At 36.4% G+C, this 24863-nt stretch overlaps 3 protein-coding genes across 4 annotated transcripts; 2 read left to right on the forward strand and 1 right to left on the reverse strand.

The window, feature by feature from the left end:
* The first annotated feature begins 1210 nt into the window (after nt 1-1210).
* On the forward strand, nt 1211-8193 carry LOC105342889 (metalloprotease mig-17). 2 transcript variants are annotated; one of them, XM_011449975.4, is made up of 15 exons: nt 1211-1508; nt 3051-3265; nt 3454-3531; nt 3658-3805; nt 4003-4180; nt 4910-5006; nt 5129-5206; nt 5293-5444; nt 5552-5595; nt 5698-5803; nt 5890-6063; nt 6152-6281; nt 6405-6521; nt 7147-7198; nt 7318-8193. In XM_011449975.4, the coding sequence occupies exons 1-15, from the start codon at nt 1403-1405 to the stop codon at nt 7851-7853; spliced, it is 2211 nt and encodes a 736-aa protein (XP_011448277.3). In that variant the 5' UTR covers nt 1211-1402; the 3' UTR covers nt 7854-8193. The 2 variants fall into 2 exon arrangements, with proteins under 2 accessions (XP_011448277.3, XP_034302693.2); XM_034446802.2 differs by lacking the exon at nt 1211-1508 and adding an exon at nt 2758-2909.
* Nucleotides 8194-12324: 4131 nt separating this feature from the next.
* Nucleotides 12325-16332, reverse strand: LOC105342887 (bystin). Its single transcript, XM_011449972.4, has 10 exons — nt 16183-16332; nt 15712-15803; nt 15353-15461; nt 14783-14915; nt 14465-14607; nt 14130-14227; nt 13922-14000; nt 13681-13746; nt 13046-13254; nt 12325-12717 (listed from the first exon to the last, which is right to left on the reverse strand). The coding sequence occupies exons 1-10, from the start codon at nt 16330-16332 to the stop codon at nt 12477-12479; spliced, it is 1320 nt and encodes a 439-aa protein (XP_011448274.3). The 3' UTR covers nt 12325-12476.
* A 37-nt stretch (nt 16333-16369) lies between these two features.
* LOC105342888 (estradiol 17-beta-dehydrogenase 11) lies at nt 16370-23216 on the forward strand. The gene is made up of 6 exons (XM_011449974.4): nt 16370-16627; nt 20707-20946; nt 21055-21161; nt 22117-22254; nt 22426-22542; nt 22984-23216. The coding sequence occupies exons 1-6, from the start codon at nt 16400-16402 to the stop codon at nt 23075-23077; spliced, it is 924 nt and encodes a 307-aa protein (XP_011448276.3). The 5' UTR covers nt 16370-16399; the 3' UTR covers nt 23078-23216.
* The last annotated feature ends 1647 nt before the right edge of the window (nt 23217-24863 follow it).

Consider the following 24863-nt stretch of genomic DNA (forward strand, 5'->3'; position numbering starts at 1 on the left):
CTATTTTTTTACATACTAAAAAGTAATTTTTAGAATTTATAATCAGGATCACATTAATTAGCTTTTAACCCCCCCCCCTCTCTCTCTCTCTCTCTCTCTCTCTCTCTCTCTCTCTCTCTCTCTGTTGAACAGACGACCAGCTTTCTTAAAAACTCAAAATTTGTAAAACAGATTAATACATACTCCTTTCAGATAAAAGCAGTAAATTTAAATGTTATGAAATTTTATCTAAAGAACAAATCAATAGGTTTGCACGGCTTCTTATTCGCCCTTTTTCTTTATAACATGGATTAACTTAAAACGGAATAATCCACGCTCCCTTGTCAGATAAAAAAAGGTGTGCAAGTTGAAATCATGGATTCGTCCTTATATTCATACTGCGTCCAGCTGTTTTGCTAATATAGAGTATATCGTTGAAGAGAATTAAAATAGCATATTCATGAACATATAGTAATTCAGTGCAGATGTTTAAAAAAAATCACACGCTATAATAAAAAAAATACTCATCAAAAGGACACTGATCATTATCAACGATAAAAACAAAGCTGAACTTCCGAGGAAGAGCTTGGGGTGAAGAAGAAGATGTTGAGATTTCAGATGGGTCTATATAATCTGTTGTGTGGTCATTAAGTTTATATATGTAATAATTGCAAAGTTATAATTAACTTACATTAATTGTGTGGTTTTCACTTTTCAAAGAAGTATTTTCATAAATCAAAGCTGATGGTTGACTGGTATTTATCTCTTGGAATAAAAAAATACAAAAAAAAAAAACAACCCCAAAACCCCCCAAACAAACAAACAAACAAGAGACAATGGAAGAAAACAACAACAAAATATTCTCCTTACTAGTCGAGTCGAATTTAATTTCAGATTGATTAAGCTTAAGGTTATCAATTTCGCACACTCATATATTTCTTACGTGTAGTTTTTCAAATGTAATTTTTTTCTTATATCAATTTTTAAAAAAAAACCCAACAATTCATAGAATAAGATTATTACTCTATCCTTGAATATGCATTTTTCCCATGTCATCATATATTAATTGTTATTTCATGGTCAAGCATGTTTGAAATTCCATGTCACTTTTTTATTGAAACTTTTTATTGTAAATTGTACGCATACCAATTAACTATAAAATCGTTGACATTTCACCTTGTTTACGTATAGTATAGCGAGTACTGGCCCGGTCTCGTCCCTTGGGGTAGATCTTCAACTCGATATCCAAACGATAAATTCCCGCCCGCGGAATGACGTCTGCGATGATTTCCCGCGATAAACTGACAACCCACCAGACTGTTTGTTTACCATTACCATTTTTTACACAACCGACCGTCGCCTTTTAAAAAAACCCAACATAAAGTCAACACCAGTACATCGCGCGGGCTTTGATTTCTATACGATGGTCACCAGGCTGCTTTCCTTCCTCATCTCTGTGTTCCTCTTGCTGACCGGGGGGCCGGGACTGACCACCACACTCACCCTCCCTCGCCACACCCAGAATCAAGGTTAGTAGTTGAGAATGATATATTCAAAATTATTAGTATATATAGCTTATACGGTAAGTATTTTTTTTTATTTGTACATAGTTACTTTCGGAAGTGACGTAAATATTAAAATTTAATGAAAAGAGCTTTTAATAATCTTATTAATTTGAATAATTAATGTTTGTGAATTTATTTATAATGATATCTAAATAATATAAATCAAAAGATTATCAATAAACAAAAATAACAAATTGCAAATTAAGCGTAGAAATTATAACACTCTTCAGATAGGTAACAGATATATGGTCCGGTTAAATATGAAACAATTTATCTTTCACACGGTACAAACTCTTACCTGATATATTTTTCGGGGGCGATAATGTAAACTTCGTATGTTAATTTGCTTTTGTTTCCAAATATGGTGAATATATTTTTTCACTAAATGCCACTATTTACATAAACCTGTGAATTTTTACCTACTCCTCCTACGTTTGTGCTTACCCGTAGGTTATTTTGGATGATCGCAAAGTAATTTTTCTTAAATCTTAAAAAAAGGAATATTCTCAAATAGGGTTAGTTTTGATAACTTATTTTGGTCTTAAACATGTATCAACTTTGAAATTTGGACTATAATAGATATTATATAGAATAGACACCGTCTTCTCATCTTAAAATAATGACAACATTGAGCCATAATTATAAATACCTTCGAGGAATTTTTACTATAAAACCAGTACTGTAATATTCAATTAAAAGGGTGTTCGCTTACAAAGCTTTCCAATAGTTTTTCCTATCCTATTTTATGTGTTAAAAGAAAGTGTGTCATATCAATTAGGGGTTTGGTAAGACCTGCAGGCACCGGGACAGAGATCGCACGCTACTGTAATCAGACTGATCTACATACTGTACAGGTGTAACACATCGTAACGGTGGCATACCAGACAGTTAAAACCTTGTCTAAATAATCCCCTGGAATAACACCCGCCCACTCCAACATCAAGAATTTTTTTCATCAATTCATTGACTTTCTTTAAAAGATAATCGTACAGTTTTCGATTTAAGATTGAAGTCAATCGCAAAAATTTATACTCTCAAATGGTCACCCCTCTCCTAGTCCGAAATACCTGACGTTTTTCTCGCTTTTTTTAACGATTTTGATATTTACTTGCCAGAAAATATGAAAATCGTTAAAATAAAAACAGGAAAACGTTAGGTATTTTGGATTACCCCTCTCCCTCTAAATCAAACCCCCTTTAAATTATTTTGTGCGATTAGTTTTGTAAAGTTATTTCATTTAAACAACATTAAACAACTGTGGTAAAGATAGGAGATATTTTAAGTATTTTATTTACATTATTTATTACGTGTTTGTTTTCCTGCTCTCATGAAGGCACACTTTATGAGCCCTTTATGAAGACGAAGGTAAATGAAGTAATTGATTAGTATATAATTATTTATATGTACAATAATTTGTTTGTATTTTCCCCGGTTTTAGGGATGCACATGGCTACGTAATGATAGTTTGTACATAATAGACCTGTAAGTTTTACGGTGTTATTTCAGAGTCTGTACCGGTCACTCTAGAGATCCACGACCCCACGGGCAGACAAAAAAGAAGCGCAGGGGAAACAACTGCCGAAAATATCCAAGTGAAGGTGACCTCTCCATCTGACGTCACGATACTCTACGTGAAACGTGAACGACGTCACGTGACCACGCCTAAAATTTACAGTGCCACTAAAAATGGTTTTTTTGAGGAGGAGACAATGAAAGCAGGAGTAAGAATTTGACATTAAACTTGATCAGTGTTAGAAATAGTGAACTGTTTTATGTTTTTATTGTGTATTTTCGTTGGTTCTCTATGTTTTTCCACAATTATCCATCACAATTTATGTACATACAATGATTGACCGCCCAGTCAACACACATATATATGAACATAACCCTTGATATTTCATATCCTCAGGAGAGTATTTTATACGTAAACGACACAGTCAAAACGACTCTCACCCTGACGCAAAATAACATGACGTCACAGAAATTTGTAAGTAGAACACATTATAAACTTTAAAAAATATAATAAGAGAGATATCATAGACTTTATGTGTATGAACGAATATTGATAGCAGCATTTGGAATGATTGTTTATAAAACCCTTGGGTTTTTTCAGTATGGAAGCTTTGTTAAAGATGGCCATGTACATCTAATCGAACCGGACCCCTTGGCGGGCCCGGTGGAGGGGGAGGAAGTAGGACCCCACGTGGTCAATAGGATAGAACTGGTCGTCGATTACTTTCGGGACGCCGTGGTCATTCAAGGTACACACACAAAAGAAAAAACCACCACTCAACCTTCCGTCATTACTTAGCATAATCATTTAAACGTAATCGTTATTTAAGCATGAAGTTTGGTGATTGCTACAGTTTAGTTTAGAAATCTTTGACTTTTAACTTTTAATATAAAAGTTATCATTTCTATCACTAAACTGATGACAAATTCTTCTGTCGTCTCACAGATAATGAGGATTTACCGCTGAAGGAAGACAGCCAGAGAATCAGTCGCGAAAGACGTCACGTGACACGAAACACCATTCGAACAGATCCCAATCAACAAAACCGAGAGCGTCGTCAAGTGATTAAGAACGACCTGTATGTGGAGTATGGGATCGTAGCAGACTACAAGAACTACCAGAGGTTTGTCAAACAGCGTAGGATAATTTTTGGGAGTTGATTATCAACTCTCCTATGCAGTTACTCAGACAAACCGAAAGGGAAACAGTGTTTGGACCTCAGCACAAATCATCGCTGCTGACAAGACTTAGTTCTTGAAAATGATTGATGAATTCGATGTAATGTATGCTAAAGCATTGTTTTTCAAGGAAACTTATTTATAAATACCTTGAAAATAGTCAGATTTTAAATGGTACGTACAATTTAAATATTTTTTGTAGTCGTATGTATTCCTACGCCAGAGTTCAATATAGTCTCGTTCAACTGGACGCTCGGCTGTCTCCGTAAATGCTTGTCGGAGATTTACGGTGTCAGCCGAGCGTTTGGTTGAACGAGAGTAGAGTTCAATATTGCTTGGATCCATACAATTTTTGAGAAATATTTTGTATTACTGATACATAGTTTGATTGAATTAATTTTACTCTAAATATTATTTAACATGATTCATATGGGGGGTTCTCGACATTCTTGTCGAAAAAGTCTAAAAATTCATATTATAAAAATGTGTGTAATTCAAATACAAATTAGAAACTACATGTACTTGTCATGCAAAATAACATATCATTGATTTTAAGATAAACAAACATCGACAAAATCAACTCCCGTCAGTTCTTCAGTACTTTGATTAAAAGATTTTGTTATCAAATCCAAAAAATTATAATATCAAATATTCACTGTATTTTTCTCTGACAGATGGTTTTCCACCACGAATAGCAGTCTATCAAACTCTGAGAGAGATCACGTGACAAAGACACGGATGGTGGAATTTTACGATCACGTAGTCAACTCGGTAAGCATAATGAGAGAGAGAGAGAGAGAGAGAGAGAGAGAGAGAGAGAGAGAGAGAGAGAGAGAGAGAGAGAGAGAGATTTAAGAAATCTTCATTTACATGTATAATTAATTGTTTTACAGATAGACGCTATATTCCGGTCGGCAGATAGTGAGAAATACACATTTAACATTATTCTCTCTGGCATCGTCATCTTCAACGTAAGTATGAATGATAATCTCCATACTTCACAAGCCGCGACCTCACTGACTAGACAGTCGGTACTTATAAGGTCATCTGTTTACAGGAGACCAACAGCCCGCCTTGGACCCAGCACCACGCTGTGTGCCCCGGATGTGACATTGTAGACGACTACGAGGTGCTCAGACAGTTCTCTGATTGGTCGAAACAATTCCTACAGAACATCATACCACATGACCACGCCGCACTGTTTACCGGGTAATTCAGTACAACTTATTGAAAAAATTGTAGCATGTTCTTATGGCGTAAAAACTAAAATGAGTATCATATTGCATACATGAAGATGCCTTCAATTATTTTACCAGGTTTGACTTATACTACAAAGATCTGGATTCCCCCAAAACAATAGGTATGATGTTAAAATGTCTTAACATGCACTTTTGCGGCGTTTCTTTATTTTGAATTGCATTACCGATTTAGTAATATATTCCTTTTGTGATTGATTATAAAGGTTTGTCGTTCCTGAGTCGGATGTGCACTAACTGGTCAGTGTCTGTGATAGAGGAGAAGATGAACGCTCTCACAGTGCACGTCGCAGCGCACGAACTCGGACACAAGTAAGACTATATTTAGCAACACAGAGTTACCGAGAAACACATATCGAACATGTTGCTTAATATCCTTTGTTACCGTCTGTTCACAGTTTTGGGGCCTCTCATGACGGCAGTCAGAACGCAGCGGTGTGCACGGCCACAGACCTCAACCTGATGGCGTCCAAGATGTCACGTGTGACGGACCCGACCAAGGCCCGCAACCCTTGGACATTCTCCGCCTGCTCACTCAACAGCATTTATGAATACGTGGACAAATTGACTAGGTAAATGGATATAGCCTCTCATATTTTGATGGAATACTTTAAGCTGATAGATGCACCATGATATCCATTTCTTATTGTCTATCTTTAGGGAGAGACGGAACTGCTTGCTCGGAGTCCCTGCATTACAAAACAGAAACTTCCTTCCACAGCCGGGTCTTGTTTACTCAGCAGACGAACAATGTCAGAGTTCCTATGGCAACCGTTCACGTGTTTGTAGGGTAAGCACGAATCACTTAGATATTGTTGTCCTATGAAAGTAAACCGCTTAAACTTTATTGAAACATAAGTTAGTAATAAATGCAACTGATACAAGTTAATAAGCTGTTTTAACTATTTTACAGAATTATCACCATGGAGATTGGAACACACTTTGTTATGGACTTGCTTGTTTAGTACCCAAACAATCAGAATGTCACGTGATATTTCCCCATGATGGGACACCATGCGGATATCAGAAGGTTCGAATCGTTATCAATTAACATTGGATTGTTTGCTCTGTATTGTTTGAGTTGACCTGTTAGCGTTTTTCAAAACCATTTTTGGAAACCACACAACTAATAAATATCAAGAGGATTGCCGTTTTCCCATTTCCGTTTTTTTTTTTATTTCCGGCTATCGACTTAAGATAATTTTTCATCATTATTCAACCAGGAAGCTTTAGGCAATCCGTCTTAGTCAATCTTTCCCCTTACCAAGGATAGAGGAAGGACATGAGTATATGTACACTGAGTCGTCAGAGTACTGGTTTAATAAGTACGTAATGTTAGATGAGTTTTCTCTAAACTGTTTACGTTGATTTTAGATCAATAAAAAAATGTAACAACAACATTCTGTTATATATTCTGAATATAATGTATCGTAAAATTTCACTTAAGAAAATGATCGGACCTCGTTATCGAATACGTAGACTAAACAATGAAACAAATGACATAGATCTTCTAGCAGTCAGAAATCAAGGAAGGGGGTGGGGGTGGGGGTGGCTCGGGAGTAAATACAGTTGAACATCAATTGCGTTCTTTTTCCAGTCAACGGCTGCTTGTAAATGATTGCAATTAACGTATTTTTTTTCTATTTCTGTTGCAGTGGTGCATACAAGGACTCTGTGTAAACAGTTCAAAGGCCAGTAAGGTTTCAGGTAGGTCTTCATATCTCCGAACGACTTATTGAGGGACTACATGTACTTAGTCAGGCAATAACTGGCTACTTATGGAATAATTTTTGATTTAGATTTATGCACATTTTGTATTTGAACAGACGACTGTCCGCTTGGTGATGACCCGTTTGTGACGTGTTCACCGTCTGATTGTAAAACAGGAAGCGGAAGACATGGGGACTGTTGTCACTACTGTCAACAACTTAAAACAACAACATCAACAACAACAACAGAAAATCCAACAACAACAGCAACAACAGAAATTCCAACAACTTCACTTAGCACTAGCACAACAACATTTACAGAAAATAAATCGGTGTCAGAAGAGGACAATCCTGATATTACTACACATGTAAACACATGGAGACCGACCTCAACATCGCCGCCAAACAACTCCAATAATACCACATCATCCCCAAACGCCAATCCAGGTCCCAACACCACCACTCACCCTGTTCCTGGATCCACCCCAGTCGCAGACAACACCACCATTTTTTTCTCTGGAACCATCACGGTCCCCGACACCACCACCTACAGCACGAGGTCCACCCCCCAGACGATGAGTCATATACCGATCATTACACCCCACCTAGAGGCCTCGGTGGGCGTCTTCCTGTCCCTGGTCGCTTTACTGTGATGTAGTTCTGTTAGCTTTTTTATGTACATTTCTTTTGATCTTGATTATGTGATGCCATATTATGACTCCATTTTAATGTGACAATGAAGTCGTCATCCGGTGCAGCTTTAGCTATGTAGATACGTTCGTGTTCATGTTTAGTGGCAACCCCTCGTAAGTTGTTTTTCACAATAAATGTTTCTAAAATATTAATAGAAACAAAGTTTATCACAACAAAGCCCATCTCTACTGAAACATGAAAAGAAATTGCCCTCGCGTTCTTTTTGCTTATTATTGCGAACTCTATCCAAACACTGTACTTTAAGTTTTGGTCTTGGCATACCTTTTGCTCTCCTAACTAATAATTAGGTCTTTCCACCTTTCAGGTGAAAGACCTCTTGTTTTCTTTATGTTTTTAGGTCTTTCCACCTTTCAGGTGAAAGACCTTTTGTTTTCTTTATGTTTTTTATTATTCTTATAATTTTTCTTTTCTATTTTCCTTGGGACAACTTTTTTATTTCAAGAGATATTGAAACAATTTTTTCTTTATGTTATTGGCCATTAAAAGTTATGGTACTAAATGACCCTTTGCTTGATCACTACCAGAACTTACAAAGTTATTGCCCTTATGTACGAAAAGCTTGTTATCGCTACTCCTCTGAAACCATAAGAGATAGAGACTTGGAACTGTTACCAATGTCTTCAGTACACTTAGAGGGTTCTTCAATCTACTAATACCGAAAGGATCTGAGCCCCCCTTCTATCAGTTATTGCCCCTGAAAGTATTTGAATTTCCATAAAATCACTTCCAACTTTTTTATTATTTATCATAGAGACTTCGGATCACTTGGGATGGAAGCGTCTACCTTGGCCGAACAAAATGACATAAAGGTCAAAGGTCAAGGTCATCTGCAAATCTCTTAATTAATGAGTTTTTAGATCTCTTTTGTTTAGGATGGTAGAGAAAAACTTTTTCATGGATGTAGTAGGACATCTTAAGACATTTCAAAATATATCCCCTTGGCTCCTTCTTATAAATAGTTACAGAGTTATTGCCCCTTTTGTACGAAAAGCTTGTTATCGGTACTCCTCTGAAACCATGAGAGATATAAACTTAAAACTTTTACCAATGTCTTCAGTACACTTAGAGGGTTCTTCAATCTATTCATACCAAAAGGATCTGAGCCCCCCTTCTAGTAGTTATTGCCCCTGAAAGTATTTACATTTTTATAAAATCACTTCCAACTTTTTCATTACTTATTATAAAGACTTCGGACCACCTGGGATGGAAGTATCTACCTTGGCCGAACAAAATGACATAAAGGTCAAAGGTCAAGGTCATTTGGAAATCTCTTAATTAATGAGTTTTTGTGTCTATTTTGTTTAGGATGGTAGAGAAAAACTTTTTCATGGATGTAGTAGGACATCTTAAGGCATTTCAAAATATCACCCTTTGACCCTTACCATGTAACAATTATAGAGTTATTGCCCCTATTGTACAAAATGCTTGTTATCGCTACCCCTCATTAACCGTTAGAGGTAGAGACTTGAAACTTTTAATAATGTATTCAGTTCACTTAGACGATCGTTCAATCTATCATACCGAAAGGGTCCAAAGTCCCTTTTATAGCAGTTATTGCCCCTGAAAGTTTGAACAATCAATAAAAACACAAATAACTTTTGAATCAATAATCATAGATAGATCGGACCACTTGGTATTGAAGCGTCTACCTTGTCAGATCAAAATGACATAAAGGACAAAGGTCAAGGTCAAGCAGTAAAAAATTGCAAACTTAATCGTTTGACACTTTTTATGAAGTAACGCAGAGAAATACTGTATTCTATCGAAGCAATCTTATGTCCAAAAAAAAACAAAGAGGTGGAAAGACCTCTAATTGTTCGAGAACAATTAGTCTACTAGTTTCTTCTTCTTCTTCTTTTTTTCTATTTAGCTCGGGGTGACTTTTTTATTATTAGAGTTATCCAAACAATTTAAACTTTATGTAATTGCACATTAAAAGTTATGGTACCAATTGACCCTGTGTCAAAGAACTCCCAGAACTTGCAGAGTTATTGCCCTTTGAGAAGGAAATGCTTGTTATCGCTACTCCTCTGAAACCATAAGAGATAGAAATATGGAACTTTTACCAATGTCTTCATTACACTTAGAGGGTTCTTCAATCTATTCATACCAAAAGGATCTGAGCCCCCCTTGTAGTAGTTATTGCCCCTGAAAGTATTTAAATTTCCATAAAATCACTTCCAACTTTTTTATTATTTATCATAGAGACTTCGGTCCACTTGGGATGGAAGCGTCTACCTTGGCCGAACAAAATGACATAAAGGTCAAAGATCAAGGTCATTTGAGAAACTGTTAATTAATGAGTTTTTATATCTCTTTTGTTTAGGGTGGTGGAGAAAAACTTTTTTATGGATGTAGTAGGACATCTTAAGCCATTTTAAAATATAGCCCCTTGGCTCATACCTTTGAATAATTACAGAGTTATAGCCCCTTTTGTACGAAATGCTTGTTATCGCTACTCCTCTAAAACCATAAGAGATAGAAATATGGAACTTTTACCATTGTCTTCAGTACACTTAGAGGGTTCTTCAATCTATTCATACCGAAAGGATCTGAGGCCCCCTTATAGTAGTAATTGCCCCTGAAAGTATTGAAACTTCCATAAAATCATTTCCAACTTTTTTACTATCTATCATAGAGAGTTCGGACCACTTGGAATAGAAGCGTCTACCTTGGGCGAACAAAATGACATAAAGGTCAAAGGTCAACGTCATTTGGAAGTCTGTTAATTGATGAAATTTCATATTATTTGAAATACAGAAATATAGTAAGGGTTTCAATAGCTTGCTGGATTGCGCAATAAGGTATTAAATTGGGTCAGCCAGGTATCACATTAAGTCCTGTGGTTACTCAAGTGGAACTTGTTTTTACAGTCAATCCATTCATTTTGTACAAAGACAGCTAGCCTCTAGAACACTCTCTTCTATTGTTAGGTTTACTGTTTATATGTTGTGTAAAGAATATTCACTTGGCTCAGTTTTGTTCATAGTAAGTGGAAAAAAATTCAGAAAAGTAATTTAATAAATCTTTACGTTATATACAACATGGAATTCTTAAAGAAATGGCTTGATAATAATCTTTAAAAACCATTTATCAATTAATGGCTTCGTGGTTTTCCCATTTTATAGTACAACATGTATCATAGGTATAATAATGTTTTGTATACCTTATTGAGCAATCTAGCAATTCATTAAAAATAGTAGGTGGAAAGACCTCTAATTGTTCTCGAACAATTAGCCTACTAGTTTCTTTTACACCTGTAATAGGCAAATGTCTTGTGATAACAAATTTTAGAGAAAACGAATAAAAAATAACACGTATTTTTGCATTATTTTATTTAGTGAGATAATTGTACTCGGCAATTGAATGGAGGAGTCTTTTCCGTTCGTATACAACATTTGCACAAACGTCTGCTTTTAAAGAACACTAATCAAGGTCGGTCAAAAACAGACTGGCTCTTAAACTAGGAATATCAGTTTTGGAAAATGACTTTTTCTTGGAAGGAGATGGAACCGTAATGCTTGCATGCACGGCGGACATCCTGCAATAAGACGCCATTGATCGAGATTCCTGCTCTGGTAGGCTACTGAGATTCCCAAAATTTAAACATCTGCCATCATTTGCTCCTTCATAGTACAAAAGTTTAAAATCTTGTTCTGATTCACCAATAGCAGACAAGATTTCTCTAGGACGCACTTTCCTCGCATAATTTTCAACATGAAATCAAGTCAAAGAAACCAGCTTGATAGAAGGGGTGCTGGGTATTTACAAACGGTCGATGGAATAATGAGCATATTTATTACATTCCAGTCAAAACATCCACATATTCTGAGGTTAAGGAATCATATACTGTAGTGTAAACAATTAAAAAGATAACTATAAAACAACACTTTATTTTCAACATTGGTAAGATTCCAAACATGAATATCTTATTTCTCTTTTAATATTTCATTATGGTTGCATGTCACTTCAATCTTGCATCTATAATTACACAATAGTATGCATACCCCTGATAGAACTGATAGAAGACCTTGTAGAAAATTACTCCTTTATACTTTCTTTTTTTATTTTTTTAGAAAAGTCCAGTTACACGTGGGATCATAATTAAATACTTAAAAACAAATACTGTAAATTATTAGCAGCATTCTTTTACAATGATGATTTAAATATTACTGTTGATTGTTAAACCAGTGTTCACTGTAGTGTATGGTGATTAAAAACTCCAGGGCTGTGAATATTTAACGGGAAAGGGAGGTGTGAGCACTGCTTCAGAAGCTTACATTACCTATAGTAGGTGCTTTGTATAGTGACAGACAAAGCATAAAGGGAACTTAGGCAGACCGCCTAGTAGACTTGACCTGTCAATTACCATAGGAGGTATCAATATGGAAACACGGCAGCGTTATAATTGTACATGTATTACCTCCTTGCAAAAGCCTTAACATTGTACATCATGGAGTTCAAACATTTCTTAACAATCACAAACTATTAACAAAGACACTGTTAACAAAGCCCCCCCCCCTCACTTCCCAGTAAGCTAGTCCTTGGGTAATCCCCCTCCCTCAATCCTCCTCCTCCTCCATTGCACCACTCCCTTGGGGCATTTCACCCTCAACGTCCCTACATTTTGAGTGTACAAGTTCTCTCCGTATTTCTGGTGTAATCAGTTCATGAGTGTGGGCACGTAGAAGTTCCATTAGAGCCTCCTTCTGTTCACTAGAAATGTCCTCCTTGTATCGCTGTACAAAGGTCAGCAATGCCTGATGCCATAACACAGGGAGCTCTCTCTTGTCTCTCTGAAATCTGTAACAAGAAAACGAAGCTAACATCAGGAGGAGAAACCTCTTCTAGTTTTAATAAGAATGTATATTTATGCACTGCCAAACATTAAAGTAAACTATTAGCCAGGTTACTGTGTAGGAACATAAACTGATGCACACTGAAGCAACATTTCCACCTATGCACAACAAACGAAGTGGGAACTAAGCTACGATAACTTCAATGAGCTGAAATTTAAAAGTGAAACTTGACCTTTAAACCTCAACAAGCATCAATAATTTCAAGAAACAAGTTTGATGACAGTGTAAACAGATTGTAAAAAGATGATCTAGGATGAAGGGCTGACACGTACCCCAGGAAGTGAAAGACGACGGCATCCACCACGCGGTACGGCAGGGCATACTTCTTGTCCAGCAGCGTCTTCAGGAAGATGCTGTTTGCCCCGTTGTAGTCCATCTCAGCAATTTTCAATATGGCAGCAGCAGAGTGAAGCATGGGGATGGAGCACTTAGCCAGAACACTGGCCAGAATGACGGCTTCTCTCAGCGTACAGTTCCCAGCCTGAAAATAAGCAAAGACAGTAATAACAGAGCTACCCCACATAGCATACAGCTGTCGCAAGCTCTTTATCTGTCCCCTTAGAGAGACCTTAATAAGAGAGCTAGCCTCATATTTGATAGTTTTACAAAAGCTGTTGTCTGAAGCATCTCCTTGGTCAGTTTTAAGATGTAACCAAACCCGTAACTTCTTTTTAGGTATTTTCAGGTATTTTATTCACTTAACTACCATGTTTAATAACCAACTCTCATAAATTCTATATGTACTATAGTTACCGGTGCAATGTACAATGAAAAATGCTTAGTGAAAAAGGAATGCCTTAATTAAATAATAACTCTATTATCAATATTCAAGATTTCATTAATACAGCTGCTCTAATAGCCATTACTATTTTATACATGAGTAAATATAACATTGTTAAACCCATACCTCACAGAGAGGAAGAAGAATTCCTTTGAAGAATGCTGCAGGTTTAAATAAGGATTTTCTCACTGCCTAAAACAATTAAATACATACATGTACATAAGCTCTTGACCTTGAATTAAAACTTCATATACATAAATGTATATAAATCAAGAAAAACTCTTAAACATAGATTAATATCCAGGAAATTCAAAGTCATAAACAACAAACTTATAATGTGTAGATAGTTCATCATTCTAATGCTTACCATATATAGATGAAAATTAAGTCTTTTATATTCAGCAATGTCGTCCCTTATTCTCGGAAGTAGAACTAAATTAAAGAACCTACAAAACAACAACAGCAGACATTATTACTTCCATCCAATAAACACGACTAGAAGATATCATAATTCTCTCTGGTTTAATGGACATTTATACGATACCTATTCCATTCAGTGACAGAGCATTACCTACCTCTGTGCCATTTTAGCGTTGAGATTTGATGCGAAGATACGTGTGGCTTGATACATGGCCGCTGCTGACCATGAATCTGGTTCTGTTAAATACAAAATCTGAAACAAAACATGAAAATGTGACAGTGCAAGCTGAAAATCAATGAAACATACAGATGGACTTATGGACTCCAACTGCAGTTGAAAAGGACAATAACGCATTGGCAAAGTTACTTCATATAAAATTTTTACATACATATATGTTTACAGAGTATTTCCCTGGTTACAAAAAGACAAGGACAACTATTCAGGTATCAAATTCCATAGAATTATATACTTAAGGAAATATTTCATTACCTGTTCCCAGTTTCTGAGGTTGGGGATAATTTTAAAGGCTTTGGGCAGTTTTCCACTGCGATACCTCTGAAGAATCGGTCGCACACTTTTGTACATGTTCACCACTCTGTCGTCCAACTCCTGCATCTGTACACTGGCGTTATCTGAGGCAACAAAATTCATCAGTTTAGTTTTTACATCATCCAAGAAACTCACACGAAGCAGTGTGATATAATTAGAGGTAACCATTTCCATTTGGAGATGGCTCATCAGTGCATCACTTTATAATAACAACCACTCTGTATTAGGCAGTATTTAGCTGACTCTATGACCCCTCACCTGACATCTGTGTGCGGATTTCTGTCTGTTTCTCTGTAATTTTCTCCATTATGATGTCTGCCAGAGTCCGTCTGACAGGAGGGTCTTTACTCATAAACATCTGAAGGGCCTTCTCATCCTCTTCATTCACCTCCTGCTCAACAAAATCAAACTCTGTTGCTCTACTTAACCTTGACATTGATGCAATTGCTTCTCATGACATTCCTTATGGATATTTACAGATAAGAACCTTTCATGTTTGAGCTCTCAATTTTAAAGTAGAAAATCTAAAACTGATACAAAAATTATTGATCTTCTATATATCATACAGATTTATCATCTGACTTTATAAGATTTATATCTAACAAGTAAAATACTGTTCCTTTATATCTATCAGCAAAAGAAAACCATTCAAAAGTGTGTAACTAGGCCAGTTTAAGTACAGTGATAATCTGTGTAATGAAGTTAGAAAAGTTTAATGATAGGCTATGTAACATGTAACGAAGTCAATTACTTGAAATACAATCATAAATGATTGTACGTGTTATGTGGCCATTGTAAATACAACGATAGTCTGGCATGGTCACTCACTATTGACTCATAAACTTCTTCATCATCTTCCACATCTTCATCCCCAGAAGACTCTGAGTCATCTTCGCTTTTTCCAGTTCCAAGGGTTGTTCTCGGAGCTGGCTTTTTACTTTGTCAAAAAAATCATATCATGTGAGCACAAACAAACCAAACAAAAGTAAGGATATTTCTGACATCTCTTTTTGTTATCATATAATACGTAAAATAAAACTCATACATGCAGGTAAAATTTTTAGATTTAAAAAATCTTTCACAATCACATGTCATCAATAATGTGAATAGTACATGTATTGAAATTATGTGAGTAGTATTGACAGGGTCACAGTATGGGGTAGTATGTGTTGCTGGATATCTCTCACCTCTTCCCCTTTGCTCCATGTTCTTCCTGTAGCTCCTCCTGTTGTTGTCTGGCTTGTTCCAAAATTCTTTTTGATAGTTTGTCATCTACATACTATAAGATACAAAGAAAAGAGAACAACAGATGTAATATTAAAGATATGATGAATATCAACATAAACACCATCATAATATATCATCCATAGCAAGAGATTCTGAGTCGTACTTATATTGTAGCATTAATAAAATGTCTCTTAAGTTAACAGGTTAGTTTTACATTCAAATTAAAACATCCCTTGTTACAGTTGTTACTCTAAATGAACACTTCAATGTACATATGTATCATTTACCGAGATATTAATCAAATTTCTGGTAAGGAATATATATAGAGAACAATAATAACACACTTACTCTATGAATCTTCTACAAAACAACATTTTAGTTAAACTTCTGGTGAAAGAAAATAAAGGAAATTCGAGTTATATTTATTTTACCTCGTCGTCTCTGTCTTTCCGGTTACGAACTTTCACTCGACTGGTAGATTTGACACTTTTGTCGTCTAATATTTGATCAGCTAATGGGACATATCTATCTCCACCTTCTGCTGCCGATTTTGACACTTTCGTCTTCTTCGCTTTTCCCATATTATTTTTCACGTGTTGGGTATACTAAACACTCCTCCTATCACTGAAGAGTTCATAAACAGAAATCATGGGGCTGACAGGCATACTCAGTCACATCGCAAGGTTGTCTGTTTTATTAGTGCTCGCAATTTATTTTTACATTTTAGAGATCATCAAGGTCTTGTCTCCTCCCAAGAAGAAGGATGTCCGTAACGAGATCGTGCTAATCACGGGGGCGGGTCACGGTATAGGACGGGAGATCGCCCTGGAGTTCGGGAGACGGGGGGCACGGGTGGTGATATGGGACATCAACAAGGTACTCGCTAATCACAAAGTAACACATATCATGTTGAGGGGTGGATCTTTTGTTCTTAATTCACTTGCAATAAAAATTTATATAATTGATTCATTTAATTAATTTCATTAAGTTCATTTGTAACTAAATGAATGTACTGTAGTGAAATTATGGTTTTTCCCTTCCCGTTTATTCGCAAGTTTGCATTAGCCTACTGTAATTTATGCAGAATATTTTAAGTTATTTTTGAATGAATGAACAATTTTATATACATGCACCATGGAACGTTTGTCCTCGAATTACATTTACTGTCACTGATTTTGGTTGTCCTATACGTACACGTGTATGTATTTTTGTAAATGTACATTTAAAAGTAGGCTGCATATTGAGAAAAACCCTAGCGTGCAAGACATCAATAAATTTAAATAATTTAGTTATTCAATCACTGAAGCATACGTTTATATACATGTATATATCCTGTTTGTGAGACACTTTCACTCAAGATCATCTGCTGTATAACGCATGTTGCATTGCAGGGTTTTTTTCCTTCCATGATTAAGTTGTAATAGCTAAACCTTTTATTGATTAACGTGTACAGTGATGTCTAGAGTGACATAAGTGTTAAGATAGGGACGTCTTCCGATGAGTATCAGTCTTCTGATGAGTATTTCATAGTGGAGAGAGAGAGAGAGAGAGAGAGAGAGAGAGAGAGAGAGAGAGAGAGAGAGAGAGAGAGAGAGAGAGAGAGAGAGAATTTTGTCCTTATTTAATACTACTGTTTAGTTGAGTAAAAGATAGCATCGTGCAGTAAACTTGAATATCGTTCAGCTGAACATGTATAATTATAAAATAGCTAAAATGCCCTTCACCCGTTAGCCCAGCCGCTATCGTTTAACAAACAATCCTCTGCATATCGTGCGACTACATGCAGATCCAGTCAAGGTAATCTTGACAAGATTTGGCGTGTCTACGCAACTGTCAGATCGATTTACGGGCCAAATCCCAAAAACTCACAAATTAAATTTACTATGAAAATTCGGAAATCTAGCCCAATCTCGCCGCTTTGCTTTGTCATTTGGATATACGTGTACGAGGGTATATGCAGCTAGAAAGAATAATCTTACCGTGACCAGGCTAGCTACGCTCAGGTCACACCGGGTCCTTAGGACATCTGTCATTTTAACGATAGAACATTCTATCTAGTTTTCAGTGTACGAGGGTATTCCGCATGCAAGGCCAAGTTTTGTCACTCACTTGGTCTTTCTTGTACCGACAAATTACCGTGAAATTTCATGAATTCTATAACTCAATTTGTAATCTTCGAGTTTCGGTTGTTGTAAACCGTGAATATTAAATAAAAATGTGTTTTATGTAAAACACACAGTTTTTACCAACAGTGTTTTATATAATCAGGGTAAAGCATACATTTTTATTTATCTTATGTTAAACGAATAGAGAGGAATGACCCCCCCCCCCCCCCCCCCCCCAATTGTGTTGTGAGAGAAAACCGGGTAATATCTGATTACACTGTTCACGTGTTTGTTGTAAATCGTGCAATGTTTACCTAAACTTGATTTTTTAGTTTTTTGTGTGAACGTTCGTGTAAGTATTGTTTACTCGAACTTTTAATGTTCATCGAAACTGTTTTATAGTAATTCAGTAATATTCCAATGAAGTATTTCTTTTAACATTTAAAATCACAATGTTTGGCATTGTTTGCACCATACCAAGTTCATGTAAATGTGTGATGTTTTCTCGTGCAATCCGTAAGTATTCCGTGCAAACCGTGCAGTCTTTCCCTCCAGTTGAATTCTTTGTGTTTGTTGTCAATAAATCTTTGTTTATCAAAGCTGTATATAGCATACCGTGGAACCTTGCAACATTTGAAAGCACTATTTACCGTGTCATGTAAACTAGTCTATGCAATGATTTGTAAAAAAGTAAAAACGTACCAGCGTTTTATATCATCCATAAAGTGTTACTCGCAAAATTCGTTTAAACCCCTGTCACACTGGAGCTGCGTCCTCACGGCGATCCCGCTGGGTCCTTACATAATGTAAAACGCCAAGGTAAACGCAGTAGAGTCTCCTACAGCGCCGTAACAACGGCATCTTCGTCCGTCGCGGTGGGATCGCCTTGAATATTGAAGAACGCCATGCGACGGCGCGCACTTTGAACATGCACAAAGTACGCGCCGTGGCTCGGCGTTCTGAAATACACGCCTTAGAAGCGTAGTGAGATCGCCATGACAGCGCCGTAAGATCTCCAACAGCGCCACGAGAGCTCCGTCGGCGCGCTCAAGGAACGCAGCTAATCGCAGTGTAGACGCAGTGATAAGTGAATTGCGCTTGCACGGAGACCTCACGGAGTCCTTTGGGATCTCACTGCGTCTCTATCGCGCGCTCACTGCGCACCCACAACGTTTGAACAAGTTGTTTTCCATTTGGCTGCGTTCACACAACGACCCCAAAGAGCTGTTGCTGCGTTCATCGCGCTCTCGTGACGTTTCTCCTGCGTTCACACCGCGCTCCCACGGCGTTTCTAGTGCGTGGTCATCAAGACCACGAAAACTCGAAAAATGGCTGTTGAACAATAGCAAGCGATGTAATAATTATCAAACTGGATGTAGATGACTATATAAAAAGTAGCATTTGTTAATATTCGAAGACCTATCAATGGACGTTGATGGAATTCATGCCATTTGGTTCTGTTGTTTTCAAATTTTTTCAATGTTTTTTAACAACTAATAACGGATCTTTTTTGTAGACCTGACTACTAAGAGTTTAATCCCAGTCCTTCGCAAATTGTTTAGAATTAACTATGTTTCAATTACAACGTACCTTTTCATAAAATCAAAACAATTTTTTAATCATTTGTTTACTAGATGTAAATTCTTGTTTATTTCCCATACAATTGTACAAATTAATATTAACCAACCAAGAAGAAAAGAACGTCTTGTGCACGCAGTCAGCGCGCAGAGCACGCCGTGGACGCGCGGTAAAATCTCCTAGCACGTCATGAGCGCTCGGCGGAGACTCAGCGAGAGCGCAGTTAATCGCCAAGTAGAACTCCGTGGAAACGCAGTTACACGCCGTGGGAGCTCCGTAAGAACGCCTCGGTCGCCGTCAGGACGCCGTGGCGACTCCGCTTGTAAAATTTTCAAATAAAACTGTACATTTTTTCTGAATTTTCCTTGCGATCCTACGGCGATTCCATGAATTTAACAACGCCGTGAACACGCCTAGGGGACGTAGCTTGGTGTGACAGGGCCTTTAGCGTTTCATTATAGCATTGAATGATTTATTTTTGACGTCGTCGTGTCAATAACTGCCGTCAGGTGAGCAGACAAATTGAATAACGCGCGTTAGCGCGTTATGATAATTTGTCTGCTCACCTGACGGCAGTTATTGACACGACGACGTCAAAAATAAAGCATTTAATGCTTATATTTACATTCCCTTACTGAAGAAATCAATTGTTTACTGAAATAAATCGATATAAAGTGAAGACCACGGAGGGAGTAAATTAGTAACAGCAAGAACAGCTGATTTGTAATACCGGTTTAAACTGGTTTTCACAGAGACCGTTGAGATGAGATCGACGAGCATGAAAATATAATCCATGAAAAATAACTATTGAAATGTTGCTTTTAACAATAAAGTCAACTGTTTTGTTGAATAATTATAAAACATGGTGTTTTGACAACATTTATGAAATACATTTTTTAACCGATTACATAGAAATCACTGTTTGAGAACTACTTATGTAAATTACATGTAAATTCATACGCAGTGAATAGGTGTTGCATTTAGAGGCATTTAAACATCACGGAATTTAATGGAAAAACACAGTAGAATGTAAATATATACATGTATACGACTTGAAATCGTCTAAGGATGCGTTTGATGACCGACATATTTCAGACTTAAAAATTCATTTAAATCTTTTATTTTGAAATAAAAAAAATACAACGCACACCATCGGGTGATCACGTCATTTACTCATTATGACGTGATAACCCGTTGGTATCGGACGATAGTTTAGAGTCTATCTTTGAGTTTCGGAATCTTCGTGTATATCTAATTAACAATCTTCTTAAGGTAACAAATGATGCCACTGCTGAGGAAATCAAGCGGAACGGCGGGACTGCTTACAGTTACGTATGTGATCTGACGAAGACGGACGAGATCCGCTCAGTTGCCGACAAAGTCCGGAGAGAGATCGGAGATCCCTACATCCTGGTCAACAACGCTGGCATACTGACCGGGGGAGAGCTCCTCAAAGTCAAAGAGGCGCACATCCGACGCACGTTTGAAATCAACACCCTCTCCCACTTTTGGGTATGGTTATCTAAACTCGTTGGTGTAGATATAACATTAACGTTAGATTTCCTTTTACTTTCTTTCATGTATTTTTGAATTTGATCGTTTTGATTGATTATTACTTAGACTTGCCAGGAGTTCATGCCTGCCATGATGGAAGACAACAGAGGGCATATTGTGACAATGGCGTCCATGTCTGCTAAGTCGGGCACGGCATTCCTGGTGGATTACAGGTGAGTGATGTAATGTTACAGATGCTGGACCACACAACCCAAATTAATTCTCATTCTATATCCATTAAGAATGTATAATTACTGTGGCTACCGTATAATAGTAATTTAACACTGGCGATGTATAATTTTTATTGAATATTTATAAAAATAAAAAGTGGAAAGTAGCCCGAACTTTTGTTATGGAGCGCAATTTACTGAGACTAACGCTTAAGACCTACACATAAGCTGCCATGTAAAGTAAATATAGGTGAAGACAAGGTTATATTAAAAAAAAAAAAAGCAGAGATAAAAAGCTATCTTAATAACAGAAAAAATTAGAGGCACGTAGTAAAGTTGTGATGGGGTGTTCTTGCTCTATCATGAAAGTGTGCAAAAGCAGGATTTCTGGGATTTTCTATAACTACCCAAACTTGAAAACAGCTCGATTTTTTAAGCCAGATCTGTCTACATGTATTATGCCCTTGTCATGCTATATCCTCACAAATTGTTATTTGAAAAAATAAAATTTAGTGTTATAAGTACTTTTAAAAAGACAATACACTGAACTGAACTTTTCATCCAAGATTTTCAGCACTCTGTCCTAAAATGTAGTGGAACTAACGTTTGAAATTTGTGTTATAAATTACTATAATCTTATGTCTGGACAAAATACTATAATCTTATGTCTTAACAAAATACTATAATCTTATGTCTGGACAAAATACTATAATCTTATGTCTGGACAAAATACTATAATCTTAAGTCTGGACAAAATACTATAATCTTATGTCTGGACAAAATACTATAATCTTTGATTCAGGCTTATTCTAAATTTGAAATAAACGTTGTTGAAAACTGATTTTAAAAGTTCTGCTACGGTGTAAGACACCTCATCTCATTGTAAAGCCATGTTTTTGCTTGTCTAGACTTTTGTGTATTTTGATGTGAATTCTAATGGTTTTTCTTTTTTGTGCAGTTCTTCCAAGTACGCTGCCTTTGGATTCACCGAAGCGCTAAATGAAGAACTGAGAACTCTGGGTAAAGATGGCATCCACACTACCACAGTTTGTCCAATGTTTGTAGACACGGGTCTTGTGAAACAGCCAAAAGACAAGTAAGAGTTGGATGCTAAGATTGAAGAAAAATACACAAGTGAACGCACGGAAAAAAGTGCATCATGATTTTATATCAATGTTTTAAACACGCCAGACTAGTCTACATGCAAAATGCTAAAATACCGATATAGTAACATAACTGATTTTTAGAATTGTTTATTTTTCAACAGAGTAGGGAATATACTTAAACCAAAAGAAGTTGCCTTAGCAACGGTAGAGGGGACGCTAACCAACGAAGAAATAGTCTATGTACCGAGAAGAATGAAATTCCAGATGGCGATATCGGCGTAAGTATTGAGTTACTCTTGTCCATATCTAATTAAGCAACCATTTGCCAGGTATTCAACATCTGATGTAGTATACCCATTAAAATTATCAAAATTTCATAATTTTGATGTTTTGAAATGATTCTATTGAGAGCAAGACGCTATGAAAATTATGGTTCTCACATACAATGTCAAATAAAGTATTGATTCTAACTTGATAACATGAGACACCTTATACAGTTCTTCAACTCCTTACGTAGTAACAAGAAAAAAAATAGCAATTCCGTATGTAAATGTAGCCTTATGTGCAAATGTATAATTTATGTGGAATTTGTACATGTATCTATAGTTCCTGATTTGTAAGAAAAGAAGTCAAGATGTGTTAAGTGACCATCGATACTCTGTTTGATCAGGTGTTTTTGATACGTAACCAACATCATTCTGTTTGATCCATTGTTGTAGTTTCTTTCCCCACGACATGGTCAAGTACACTAAGAAGCTGTCGGGGGCCGGGATCGAGCCTCAGTACGACCCCTCCACCTATAAGACAGACTAAATGGCCCTCCATCAGGCGGTCAAGGAATCGAACATGTTATTATTGGTCCAGTGGATGGGGCCGGGTGAACTCTCTTGGTGCTCAATCTTTTTTTTTAAAGTAGAAATTTAGTCTGTGATAATAAATGTCGTAACACACATTACCCTGTCTTTGGTTGTTATTTAAGTATACGTAACTGTCCTATGCATGTATTTATTTTCAATTCAATCTGTAAGGCACTCTTTACTTCAAACAATTGCGACTGTTTTCTATAATACACGTACAATGTACTTGTGCATTATAAAACGCGAGGCCACAGGAATCATGTAGGTGTTAACACAAGAAAGTTTCATTTGACTGCATTGAATCCTGGCGATATGGAGAACAAAGGAATTATCATTGATTTCTCTTTTTCTACCATCAAACTGGGTATGCAGTTTTAATAAGATAATTGAATAGCCTTTTAGGAACTGTGAAATTTTAATTTACTCCGAAAAAAACACTTTCTAGAAATCAATGATTTTAAAAGTTTCATGATTGACCTTAATAGTATTATTCAGCTTTATTTTGCATATTACAAAAAAGATAATCTTTGAACAATTCATACGGCGTAAAATGCAATGCTACCCAAGATTGGGTGGCATTAAAACACATCTGCTAAATGTTTTAACTTTATATAATTGTGTCATTTTTAGACATTTAATGGTGTTTTGTAGTCGTTATCTATTGCTGCTGCCATTAAAAGTCGTATGCTATATTCTCATGTAAGATCCTCGCTGCGGTCTAGTAAATTATAATCAAAGTACTGAAGTACTGACAGGAGTTGATTTTATCGATTTTCATTGATTTTAAAATCAACTTAATTTGCATAGCAATTAGTTTCTAGTCTGTATTTGAATTACACACTTTTTTTTTACACTTTTAGACTTTTCCGACAAGAATTTCGAGAAACCCCATATGAATCATGTTGTGTAATATTTAAAGATAGATTTCAAACTATGTATTAGAAATCGAAACAATTCTTAAAATCGTACCGATCCAAGCACTATTGATATCAAACTCTAGTCTCGTTCAATCAGACGCTCGGCTGTCTCCATTAATCTCCGACAAGCAAGAGAGCCTCTCTGCTTGTCGGATATTTACGGAGACAGCCGAACGTCTGTTTGAACGAGACTTTATTAACTCTGGCGTAGGAACACATGAGACTACAAAAATATCTAAATTGTTCATATTATATAAAATCTGACTATTTTCAAATTGTTTATAGATAAGTTTCCTTGAAAAACAATGCTTCAGTGTATATTACATCGAATTTTTCTATTATTTTCAAGAACTAAGTCTTGTCAGCGGTGATGATTTGTGCTTAGGTCCAAACACTGTTTCACTTTCGGTTTGCCAGAGTAACTGCATAGGAGAGTTGATTAAAATCAACTCCCAAAAATTAGGATGATTCGATGTTTAACAGGGAACTACTTAGAAATTTGGAAGCGGTAAAGGTTGTTTGGCAAGATTCAAAGACTTATTGTGTTAAGATAATTAAAATCCATTTTGATAGCCAAGAGTAATGCACAGAAGACAATAAATATTAAAGTTAAGATTTTGTTTTGGAAATACTTAGACAATATGCAGGTATGGAAGGTGCCACATAATATCATCGATATAATTTAGAAAAAAAATTCTGAAAGAAGGTGTCTCTTCAATACACTCTGTGAAACTTTTTGATTCTAAAATGGTTTCCAGACAATTAACTGCGGTTGTCGTCTATTAAGAGGACTCGATGGTCGTTGCCATTTTTAAAGTGTAATGA

This window comes from Magallana gigas, chromosome 5 (assembly GCF_963853765.1).
Source record: "Magallana gigas chromosome 5, xbMagGiga1.1, whole genome shotgun sequence".
Taxonomy (NCBI): domain Eukaryota; kingdom Metazoa; phylum Mollusca; class Bivalvia; order Ostreida; family Ostreidae; genus Magallana; species Magallana gigas.

What these genes read in the sequence shown, in the direction of transcription:
- LOC105342889 (XM_011449975.4), top strand. Translation starts at nt 1,403, where the DNA reads ATGGTCACCAGGCTGCTTTCCTTCCTCATCTCTGTGTTCCTCTTGCTG. An exon ending in CACGCCGCACTGTTTACCGG is followed by an intron (nt 5,445 to 5,551) that starts GTAATTCAGTAC and finishes TTATTTTACCAG; the next exon opens with GTTTGACTTATACTACAAAG. An exon ending in GCGCACGAACTCGGACACAA is followed by an intron (nt 5,804 to 5,889) that starts GTAAGACTATAT and finishes GTCTGTTCACAG; the next exon opens with TTTTGGGGCCTCTCATGACG.
- LOC105342887 (XM_011449972.4), bottom strand. Translation starts at nt 16,332, where the DNA reads ATGGGAAAAGCGAAGAAGACGAAAGTGTCAAAATCGGCAGCAGAAGGT. An exon ending in GGAAAGACAGAGACGACGAG is followed by an intron (nt 15,804 to 16,182) that starts GTAAAATAAATA and finishes TGTATCTTATAG; the next exon opens with TATGTAGATGACAAACTATC. An exon ending in GTCGTCTTTCACTTCCTGGG is followed by an intron (nt 12,718 to 13,045) that starts GTACGTGTCAGC and finishes TTCTTGTTACAG; the next exon opens with ATTTCAGAGAGACAAGAGAG.
- LOC105342888 (XM_011449974.4), top strand. Translation starts at nt 16,400, where the DNA reads ATGGGGCTGACAGGCATACTCAGTCACATCGCAAGGTTGTCTGTTTTA. An exon ending in GTGAAACAGCCAAAAGACAA is followed by an intron (nt 22,255 to 22,425) that starts GTAAGAGTTGGA and finishes ATTTTTCAACAG; the next exon opens with AGTAGGGAATATACTTAAAC. An exon ending in TTCCAGATGGCGATATCGGC is followed by an intron (nt 22,543 to 22,983) that starts GTAAGTATTGAG and finishes CCATTGTTGTAG; the next exon opens with TTTCTTTCCCCACGACATGG.